The 12268-nt window shown below is 35.3% G+C and overlaps 1 protein-coding gene across 6 annotated transcripts in view; it reads right to left on the bottom strand.

Annotated features, from left to right (window-relative positions):
• The window catches only part of LOC150085538 (5'-deoxynucleotidase HDDC2), a 173125-nt gene that overhangs the window by 18411 nt on the left and 142446 nt on the right, over positions 1-12268 (bottom strand). For all 6 annotated transcript variants that reach the window (XM_090373324.1, XM_090373325.1, XM_090373321.1 and 3 more), the window contains exons 4-5: positions 10982-11050; positions 1855-1993 (exon numbers count right to left, since the gene is read on the bottom strand). In XM_090373324.1, coding sequence (XP_090229450.1) covers positions 1855-1993; positions 10982-11050 — 208 coding nt within the window. The remainder of the gene's footprint in view (positions 1-1854; positions 1994-10981; positions 11051-12268) is intronic.

Below are 12268 nucleotides of genomic sequence, written 5' to 3'. Positions count from 1 at the left end.
GCAGAGTGCGGCTGTAGATTGAGTGAATTAAATTGTCTCTCTCCACCTGGATAGGATGATAAGCAAGTGACCCATTATCTCCCCCCCCCACCATAGCTACTTAGCCAGTGTGGTGTGGGATGCAGACACTGGCCAGCACAGTTTGCCCCAGGGCAAGTGTGGGATAGAGCACCAAAAAAACAGGCACCCCAACATAGGTATCTCTTTCCCTATGAACCTTCACTCCTACCACCTGGGTGACCCCCCCCCCCTTTGCCTGGTGAGTAACCCCACTGCTGTCTATCAACTTCCACCCCAGGATAGGATGGGCAACTGGTCATGGGGGGGTCCCATGTGCATTCCCCTCCTTCAATCATATGGACACCTTCACTGCTGTCTCCCCCCTCTTTCTCTCTACCACATTAACCCCTTCTCACTTCCTAGCTCCCCACTACCGCCACCTAATTTTCACCTTTTTTTTTTTACTGGGCTCTTCCTGTCTGTAGCCTTGGCTACCACAGGGTTCATCCCGCCGGTGCTTCATACTCCCTACTGCCTGGCCCACCTCCTCGTGGCACTAGACGGTAAACTAGAGGTTTTTGTGTGAAAACACAAGCCCCTAGGCAAAGAGGCCAGATGAACAACACAACCAACATGAACACTCAATAACTTACACAAATCTAGCCTTTACAGAGTTTTGTATTCATCACACTGCTTGACGTGGAATTGGGAGGAACCCTCAGAGCCACATTACAAATAACACTATACTTCATTTGGTTTATGGAATATTCTTGTTTTACCAGTTTTTGCAAAGAGTGGGGGCACAGAAACTTCCAATATTTTAACCTATCAAGTCTAAATAAGGGCAAGAATAATATTTCAGATACTTACTCATATATATACAGCCCACCTTAAAAACATGAAATAAGATTCACTTCAAAACTCTCAAAAATATGCAGCAGATTCTCAAGTGGTTTGAAGATGTTGAAGCAGGAAATGCAAATGTGGAGCCTAAACTATAAAAGGAAGAGCTCAGCAAAACAAGCATAGATCTCATAGTCAAAGCACTTCTTGAAAGTAAAGGCTTCAGCAATTATCAAATTGTTGCCAAATACCAAATCTTCATGCAGCTGTGGAACAATTATTAATGCCATTTCACAACTGATGCTGGATTTGGCCATGTTAATGTGAACAAATAAAAGAAATCTAAACATCAAAAAATACAGTCACTCACTCAAGGCTTAAACTCACACCTTTAGTGTTTGTAGTTCTTTTAAGGCTCATCAATCTCATTAGAGTAAATTTAAAGTATTTTAATGTTATTATTAATTTTTATTAATTTTTTTCACATTTGCATGATGATCAATTAATGTTTATATACTGATCTTTTCCAACTTTTTTCCCTTACACTCATATCAATTTGGGCAAGATCAATGCAATGACAAACTTGAGGGTTGGGGGTACTAAAACATGAGTCCTAACCTACAGCATTAATTTCTTATACTTTAAAAGATATTCAAATGCTTGGGTTTGGTTCCAATAAAATCTTGCAAATTTGGAAACTTGTTTGTGTCAGGTTTTCAGGACAAGTACTGAGTGAGAGCAAGAGTAACACACCCAAAATATGTCAAGTGATGTTTCATTTTCTTTAATATAAACTGTCACCAATTGAGGATGAAAACAAATCCTTCAGTGATGGCTCAAACAATGGGCACAATTTTTTGTAATTTATTTCTTTTCCATGGCTTAAAAAAAAAAGTTACTATATAAAAGAGTATTTTTTTTTTTTAATTGAAAATCAGTATAATTTCTTCCAGTTAATTTACAAACCACATCATTATTTATGTATATATATTATATTCCCCTTCTACATACCTTTAGTACTATCAAAAAACTCTTGAAGACATTGTGGTTGCCCTTGAACTTTTTCATACTGATATGCTTGAAGGATCATTTCAAACCGGTCAAGATCTTTAACTGCTTTGGCCTCATTTGTAGACTGTTGTTCATATTCCTGAAGGTGCAAAATTTTAATGCAGTAATAAGTATGCTAGTTATGAAATACATGTAATAAAACAGAGATACTATTGATACTATTCCTAAACTTTTTGATAATTAATACATTATCCCTTGCTAAACATGGAGGTTAGGAATTAGAGTATCTTCCATTCAAACACATAGCAAAATCACAAATGGCAAATACTTAAAGCAACAGGAAAAGGAAAGATAAAATAAGAAATGGGCCAGCTACAGTCAGCGAAGAGTAAGGAGTTGTAATTTTGAGTCTGCAAGCTACCACAAAAAAAATAAATAAATAAAAAAAATAATGGCTTTCCTTATTCAATATGTAAACTCTTCTGGGCTCAGCTACCTTGAGAATAAATGGAAATTTACTAGCAATTTTGCAGCAAAGTCTTGAATTATGGCAACAAATGAATTGGCTAATGCTTCTATACAGGGTGTCTCAAAAATATTGATACAAACGTTTAGGGGAGGTAGGTAACATCTAAAGGAATCTGAATCACATAGGAACCCATAACCGGAAATGTCACCGTAAGTCGGTACATGGCGCTGTTCATCAGTTCGCGAGAGGGAAAATATCTGGTTTATTCATTCAAGCAGTAGTCACTGCACGAAGAGCATGCATCGATATACGAACTGTGAGCTGGCAGACATGCACCTAGTGTAGGGATTAGCAGAGGACCCACACGGTGTGCATCCCAATGTGGCACAACATCGCTTCACAATAAATGTGTGGGCAGGTATGGTCGGTGACTGCTTAGTCGGCCCATACCTGTTATCATCCCGCATGAACTCCGCTAAATATCGGATCTTCCTTGAACAAGTTCTACCAGGGTTACTTGACGATGTTCCAGCAAATGTGAGACGCAACATTTGGTTTCAACATGATGGGGCGCCTACCCATTATGGAAGGTGCATTCGTGACCATTTGAACAGGTGTTTTGGGCATCGATGGATTAGCTGTGGTGGACCCGTTGCCTGGCCCCCACGCTCACCTGTTTTATCGAGCCTTGATATCTTTCTGCGGGGGGGGGGGGGGCTCAAATCTATCATGTATGAATCGGCTGTGGAGACGGAAATGGATCTCGTGGCGAGACTCGTCTGCACTGCTGCTACTGTCAAAGAAACTCCAGGTGTGTTCGACTGTGTCCGCCAATCCATGCTGTGTCAGTGTCACGCATGCATCGAGTCTCATGGTGGAACCTTCGGGCATCTGTTGTAACATCAAGAAATGCATCCATCTCGTACTCCATTGTTAATATTATGTCAAATAAATGTTTGCCACTAATTACTGTCTGGTGTCATTTCTGCTTCTTGTGCCTCTGCTATTACTTTCCCGTGACATTTCCGGTTATGGGTTCCTATGAGATTCACATTCCTTTAGATGTTACCTACCTCCCCTAAATGTTCGTACCAATATTTTTAAGACACCCTGTACATACACTGGTGTTCAAAGAAAGTGCATCACTCCTTAAAATTGTAATTATCGTCCGAATAATGTAATATATGGCAATATTTCTTACAGATTGCATCAGATAAAATTGATATGCGTAGGTGATGACATAATATTGCATCACCTGTTACTTTCAGCTATATAAGCACGCTCTGCAAGAGTTGCTGTCATTCCTTGCTTGTGTCATTATGATGAGTTACATGCAGTTAACGTTACAGAGAAGCATATTCTTCCCGTGATATTGCTTATAGTGTCTTGTAATTGGTCGACAGCGAGTAGATTTCTTTCCAAACTCAAGAATACTGGTTCTGCTGATAGGAAAAAAGCAACCGGACTCAAGCGAGTCTCTATGCCAAAACAGGACCGCATTTTGAACTGCTTATGTCTTAAAAACCGTAAAGTTTCTTTATCTGAGCTGAAAAGAGAATGGGAAGAACCTACTGGAGTGGTAGCAAGTGCAGTAACAGTCAGAAGATGCCTCTTCAAAAATGGACTGTCCTAAGGAAGAAGCCCCTCCTCACACAAAAAATGAAAAAGGCCCGATTAATTTGGTGTAAGGAGTATGTCAAATGGACCCTGAGCAGTGGAAGTCAGTTATTTTCTGAGATGAGAAGAAATTCAACCTGCATGGCTCTGATGGGAGACAAACAATTCACCATAGACGTGGTGAAGAATACCATCCAGACTGTATGTTATCTACAGTGAAATTCCCTACCAGCCAAATGATATGGAGGTGCATTTCGTATCACAGAGTAGGTCACCTGCAATTTATAAAAAGGTTCCGTAAATGCCAATGGATATCTGGCTATATTGGAAGGCAAATTGCTGCCAACCATCCGAGACCATTTCAACCTGCCAAGTAACTGCATCTTTCAGGATGACTCTGTTCCTTGTCATCGGGCAAAAAGTGTAAGTAGGCACTTCTGTAGTTTCTTTAGCTTCATTTCTGCATTAGAGGTTTGACAGTAATGTGTTTATATTTGTTACAGGTGAAAAAATGGTTGGTAGAACGGTCCATTAAAACTGTTAGCTGGCCAGGAAACAGCCCGGACCTGAATCCTATACAGAACTGTTGGCATTGTGTGGAATCTGCAGTTGCCAGAAAGAAACCAAAGACCCTTCGTGAACTTCAGACAGCCATAATTCATGTTTGGAATCACAAACTATCAGATGATTATCTTCAGAAATTGATCTTATCAATGCCTCAATGGTGTGCTGCTGTCATCAGAGCCAGAGGCAGTTCAACTAAATATTAGTTTGCACCTGGTGAACTTTTCACTTTGTTTTCCATTTAAAATTATAAACTGAAGCAAACTGAGAGCTTCTGATAACATTTCAGCCATAATTGTCATGTGTACTAAAACTGTTGTATAAATGTTGCAAATGCTCATTTTGGAATATTTTGAAAGCACCTGTCAAATATTACTTAGCTTTGTCTTAACTATTAATAAATATTTTGTTTATATTTTTAATGCTAGTCATTAATGTAACATACCACTGCAAAAAAGAGTTAGAAATGTGAAATTCCTAGGTGATGTACTTTCTTTGAACACCAGTGTATATGTGTATCTTGGAACTTACTTCTTATCCATAAAGCTTGATGTGTTGGAAGGTGAAATTAAAATAAAGTGAGCCAAAAAGCATGAAATTAAAAGAAATGCAGAAGATTATTTTTATGATGATTCATAGAATTTTATAATGATGAACCTTATGGAAAAAAAAATTAACATTTTTCTAGGTCACTTGGAGTTTTAAGTTCCTCCTAAGTCCTAAGTTTATTTTAATTAATTTCATCTTTCCAACACATTCAAGCCATATGGGAGTAAGTTTTGTACACATATATAGTGAAGCAACAGTGAATTTGTTTATTGTTTTGTACTGGCATATATACAGTGAAGCAGTAGCAAATTTATTCATTAATGAAAATTAATTTATGTGCACAAAATTATTTAATTATATGTTCCCAGAAGTTAAAAAATTACATTTCTCTATTAAATTTCTATAATAGAAATTAGAAAACTGGCACCTGGAACTGAATTGTATGTGAAAAAACTTTTTTTCTTTTTTTTTTCCTAATATAAGATCGCACTTATTCACAAATGCAACTTCAATGGCAGAAGTAGTAACAGAGAATGAATACAAGTGGATTATGATATTAGGCATAAAAGTACCCATTATATCAAAATAGATCAGGGCCATTTCTGGTGTAATGAATAGTTATTCTTAACGTCTTCAACTAGGTCATTATAAAGGTGCTGCAACTAATAGAACCAGAGTCATTTTGGCATGAATACCTTTTATGTCCCCTAATCTCAAGCAAGCAAGCAAGAATTTGCCAGGAAAGAGAATGTTTGAAAATGAACACCAAGATGAAGTCCAATGATAAAAAGGAAAAAGTTTACAATACAGTTTTAGGCAGTGCAATCCAGTCACAGAAAGACAGGTCTGAGTTGATCATACAGCAGCACAATGATCAAAAATTCAAAGAATTAAAATATTTGCGAAACCATTTTGAAGGCAGTTATTCTCACTGAAAATCTCCCAGTTCACATGCTCAAACAATTTAATAGCATCAGTGGCCAGTGCTGAAGGAAGCTTTTTCAAAGATGAAGTTAATCAAAACAAACCTCAGTTCCACACAATTATGCAAGATTCATTGGATGGGGCAGAGCCTTATTAATTGAACACACCATCACCAAGGATTTAAACCTGGATGAAACAATCCAAAAATTTTAAGGTTCAAAAAGTTAATCTTTAAAAGCAGAAAATTTAATGAATATGCACTAATTAATCTACTTGTTTTAAGGCTTGGTTCATAGTTCAATGCATGTAATGCATTTAACCATGAACAATATCCTTACTTGGTATAAAAAGCATAGCAGCTTCTATGATTACTTCCCATTTGGTATTTGCATTTGTTAAAAATAATCTGTCAACAAATGCAAAATTTCCCACTGAAAACTTAAAAGAATTTTAAAAATATCTTGCTGTCATTCTTAGTGCATAAATGCAGTGACTCAAAGATGCACAACATCTGTATTGGAGAATCGCATATTTTGTATCGCGCATTTTGATCCCACTGATCATTAATTATCAGTGTATTTCCCTCCCCAGTTGCGTAAAGAAAATGGATTATATGTGCACCTATAAAATGAGTTACAGTTATTTTAAATCTCTACTATTCCACACATAATTCTTGGGGAAGCAAATAAAAATATACAATTTAAGGCCATATACTGAATAATGATATGATATGCCATACACACTAGCAAATTTTCATTATAGCTCTCTTCAATTTCACTGTAATGATGTTTGCCTGTAGTTGGTTTCAGCAGTATTTTTGAATTAGACAAGCTATTCACAAGTCATGGGGCCTGATTCAGATTTCAAATTTCATTGTAGATGTATTTTCAATAATCCACCCTAAAATGCATTAAAACTCTATATGTTGGTTCAGAAATGGTAGCAACTTCAAAATACATTGCATTTTGAATAATCCAATATTGGATTAATGAGAATAAACTGCATGGAAAATCTTTGATACAATAGTGTTTAAGGAAATAACACTTATTTTATCAAATTATATTGTTAAACAAATTTAGTTTCACAGAACACTTACAGAGATAACATACTTTAATGGTACAGTATAAATAACTTTTTGTTTCATGTATTCTACATATTTCATGCAACACAGACTAGCAGTGTCTGGTATACCCGATACTAATGACAAATTTTCATCTAGAAATTTCCAGATTTTTTTTTTATTATTATTATGAATTTTATAGAAAAGTCATAATTTTACGATTTTTTGCAAAAAAGATAGAGAAAAACTATGACAGTGAGCAGGAAAATGAGCCCAAAAAAAAAAAAAAAAAAATTCCATTTTAAATCTGGAGAACTGGCAACTACTTGTATACCCATAATAATAAAAGAGCCTAAGTTAGCAACAGAAGCTAAGTTTAGGAATATCATAAAAATTATTTTTAAGAGAGTACAAAAGTTAATACTGCTATACATGTAGATACTAATGATATTAAACATAAGCATTCTGAAATCTTAGGTGTATAGTTATGAGGTGACAGAAAAATCATAAGTTAGGACATTATTTTACTTAAGGAAAACAGGAAGGAATTTATGCTAAATCTTGTTAATTAATTCTGGCCTGGAGAGACTATCCAGGGCTCATGGTGGTAAAACTTTTCTTCAGCACAGCCTGCACTTAACTAAAAGAGGACTGTTTTTATAGATAGGGTCACTTAAATAGAAAAGGTACAAGAATGTTTGATGATGATAGTGAGGCAAAGTTAGGTTTCTTTTCTAGAAAACAGATAGCTTTTACGAGGTAGGGTTAAGAAGCTCTAGTTAGATTCTTGAATTCCTTGGAGCTATCCTGTTAGAACATACATACATTATCATACCAAAAGTCATGGAAACCCCCCTCCCCAATTGCAAGAAACTCTATGAAATATGCAAATATTCTTATCTATAAAGCAGTTAGCCTATAATTCATTTCGTGATGAGGATGTGGAGGAAGCTAACAGAGTTTCAGACAGGAATGATAGGTTGAAGTCATACAGAAAAAGTGTGCTCTACTGCTCAGGAAAATAAAATAACATACAAGCGATGGGAAGATGTGAGGAGTCAGGGTTCTGATTCTGGGGTCCAAATATGGATTTGGCCACTTCAAGCCTCCAACAAGCAAAGAGGTACACTGGGAGAAAAGAATTATCTATCAGTGCCCAGTATCACAGGATTCTTGTTGCTTCTGTGTAATGGAAACATTGTTCCTTGCACAAGAGTAGTACTTTCATCCAGATCCACATCTGGGTGGTCATTTCCTGTACACTAAGTTTCTATAGTAGTCTTATACTAGGTCTTTTAGAAATCACATCCTCTGCATCTTCAATGCAAAGGATCTTCAATGGTAATGACTGGTTTCTGCAGAAATTTAGTGCATTTGACTCAAGTGTTAGCTGAATATTGGTTCAATCTAGCATTTCAGACTTGTAAGTGGCATCCTTTGGTTATCAACAATAAAAGAATGTTCACCTCAAACGTCTGGGCCATTCATTTCTGACAAATGTCTGAAATTAAACCAGAATTTAAAATTCAAAGTGTAGCCTAGAACAAGAAATATTAATGGTTTATTGTTGAGTATTCCATCTGATTCTTTTGGAATGCATTATGTTAGGTCTTAGAGAGTTTTAGTTTCATTTTTGATAGTTCATGCTTATTTTGCCACATAGATGTATGTGTTGGTATATTATTTTCGCATCAGCCCCAATGTATTATAGCTTAGGAGACAGATACAATTAAAAATCTAATAAAACAAATTTATCATTATATGATAAAAGTGCTTGTATCTTTAGTTAACAGAATTTTAATATTCCAAATTGCTGGCATTCAATATACATTTTAAAACTTCACATTGCTGTCAGTGCAGTTTGGCACAAGTACACATGAACTTTGCACTGCCATATAAATAAACAATGGCTATGAAACCCGGTAGTAATACTTATACAGCCACTCCCCGACTCATAAGGGTTGCATTCCGCGGAACTCTATGTAAGTCGGAATTTCCCTAAATGCTTATGCAGCACTCGCAAATTTGATTGAAGCAAAAAATAAATATTCGACGAACATGTAAATAGAATTATTTATTCAATTATTTATTTTGTTATCTCATGCACAGGAAAAATTACAAAAGTGTACAAAATTACAAAAATACAAAAATTCGAAATTATAAAATTACAAAAATAGAGAGGCACAGGCATAACGTCAGCAAGTTTTACCTTTCGAGTAGCACTGCCAGAATCAACGTCTCCAGCTGATAAGTATGCCACTGCAGAGGTTGAGGGATGTGGAAATTTAGAAGGAGTTTTTTCCAACACATCACAAAATTTCTCTGCAGCTGCAAATTGGCACTGGCAACTTCACTGCATACTTTAATGTTTAAGAAACCAGCAAAATACTTGATCTTATTCAGTGCTGGATTAAGATATGGACTAGCAGGGCTCTTTCCCAGGGTGCCATTCTTTAAGGGATGCCAAAAACACAAGAACAATGAGACAAAAATATATATAATCTCACTAAAGGGCACCAAAAAAGCATTCTTCTCAGGGTGCAGAAATACTTTGGTGCGGCACTGAACCAAGCCAAGTTCGTGGCAACCTGTTGCTTGCCACAAACTTGGCTTGGGGTTCACTGTACTTATCCTTAATATCTTCATAAATACTTCTTGTATTTGCTTGAACGGCCATTGGACTCAGGGGCACTTGCTTCTGAATCTGATTTTCCATCCATATTATTAATAGCTTTTCCATCTTTGATATAGCATCTGAACACTGTTTTGTGATCACTGTTGATCTTGTTTGCTTTGATCCTTTAACGTGTTCTTTTATATGTGCACTGTACCTTAAAACAGTATTCACTGTTGAAGCAGCGAGACCTAATTCTGTGCAATAGATGACAAACTTTGTCCAGCTTCGTACTTCTTATTTAATCATCTTCATTTCTAAATCAATTTTGTTTTGTTTGTTTTCTAGCACTGCCAGCACTTTCACTTTTCGTTGGTCCCTTTCCCTTCACCATTGTAATAAGTAAATAGGAATGAAGAGAAGATTCTGAAATTTTATTTATGTTTTTTATATGATTGAAGATTTCGGATAATACCGTAATGCAAAAACCCACAGAATTCCAATTATCAGTATTATTGCAAATGCAATAATACCGATAATTGGAGCCCATCACCACCAATTACGGAGGATGATGAAAGGTCAGGGAATGACCACCGCATATTCTCGGAGCAATATGGCCTTAGTTGCTAATGCTTCTAAAAACCAAATAACAAAACAACACGCAATAAGATCGAGTTTACTACCCATTTATAATAGATTGCGCTAACAGAAAAGCAGAATAAACCGGAAACTGCAAATTGTTTTTATTGTTTTATGGTAGTGACCTCCAGAAATATGTGTTTTAGAAAACTATCACAAAGGCATTCAAAATTTCTTATAATGGAATATATGACAACGATGAAAGTGTAGTGCAATTTCCACTATAAAAATGACCTTTTAGAGAGATATAAAGCTTAGTTATATAGTGAAAATTTCAACTTCCAAGGTCTTGGAATGAATTACCAAAAAAAAAAAAAAAAAAAAAGTGTTATTGGGTTTACATTATGATATTTTCACGATACCTCCATTTATTCCTAAGGGATGCAAAATACATTTCCATGATTTTAAGTGTGCACTGGCCAGGAAAAACTTACGTACAGTCATAAAGTCGAGTATTGCATAAGCCGGGGAGTGTCTGTATGTTGTTACATACTTAAATATGTTGGAAGTCAAGTTAGGTTTCTTCAGTTGCTTAAAATGGTGATAACAATTGCTAAATGTGCTATTAAATTTTTACACTTAAAATAGACCAGAAAAAAAAAATTTATTTTTATTTATTAGTCTTATTTGCAAAAGTGATTATCTGACTATTATCATTCTACAATAAAAAAAAAAAAAAAACAGCACCAACCTCATACAGTGCATAAATTTCTTCACCTGTCTGTTTGTCTAAAAACGAACAGATTTTTTCCATAGCTTCCTAAAAATATTTTACACTTGATTAGTCAGCATAAACATAAACAGTTTACTGATATATGACATCTTAAAAATAAAAACAACAAACAAATATATAAATACAACAGTATGCTGCATGGCTAAAAATCTTTAAAATGAAAACCATCCCATTAGGGAGTTCTACCAAAGTAATCAAAGTAAACAAATTACTCTGGTAGAGGACTGTATATGGCTCATTAAAGTTCTCTTCTTTACAATTTCAATTAATCTCTCTGGCTATTTTTATATTGGTTCTAGTAGCCCCTATCCTATTTGATCCATTTTCCAATGTACATGCTGTGAAGGAGATACCTAGAGAGTCATCATGCAGTAACCTTGTTTTCATATTAAAAAATATTTAGTCACTTTGAGACATGTAATACTTATTTTACAAGTTTGCCTGCATATTTTTCTTGCCTTTAATGCTTATATGTAATAATAACAAATTTCAGCAAGAATTTAAAAACATGCTAACTATATTCAACTACAATTTTTCCTTACGTATTTTGAATTACTTGAAAGAGTAAATACATAGAATAAGGGAAACCAGTCCTTAGACTACATGTATCACTATGACTACTTATGATTTCAGGAAGGGGTGGGGAAAATATATAAGAACGTTATTTGCTAAGCTGTAGACAGCTTTAAGCACTCGGCTTCACTAAGCATTACATACAACACTACACCCTTATCTGGTATCCCAAAATCTGGCAGAACTCATAGTGGCTACTTTCATAGCTACCACTTTGGATAGCATTCTGAAAGTAGCCTTTGAGTGCTATAATTCTCTGACCTTCCATAACCATTTATGAAATATGAATAATATTTTCAGTATTTTTGTGTACAGTTTATTTACAACTTCAGAAAGTGTTTGTTTGTTAAATTTATATTTTTTCTGATTGCACTGCTTTGGTAATTTAAATCTTTGAATGCTTAAGCTTTTAGCAGACAACTTTACAATTCAGCAACAATTACAATTGTGCAAAAATGGAAATAGACTGCTAGAAAAAAGTGATCTTTCTACTTGACATAATAAAACATTTCAACTTTCTTATATGCTTTATTATCATAATGAGAAGCAAAAACAGCAATATACATACTGAATAATCTCCTTCACTAGTGATTTTACTTGGTTTTTAAAAGTCTTACCCTGTCAGTAGTTTTATTACATATGTGCATATAGTTATCACATGAAGTAATGCTA

Source organism: Mastigoproctus giganteus, chromosome 5, assembly GCF_048544385.1.
Source record: "Mastigoproctus giganteus isolate SK-2022 chromosome 5, ASM4854438v1, whole genome shotgun sequence".
Classification (NCBI taxonomy): Eukaryota; Metazoa; Arthropoda; class Arachnida; order Uropygi; family Thelyphonidae; genus Mastigoproctus; species Mastigoproctus giganteus.
The sequence above is the reverse complement of the archived record's forward strand: the minus strand, read 5'-3'. Positions and strand labels throughout refer to the sequence as shown.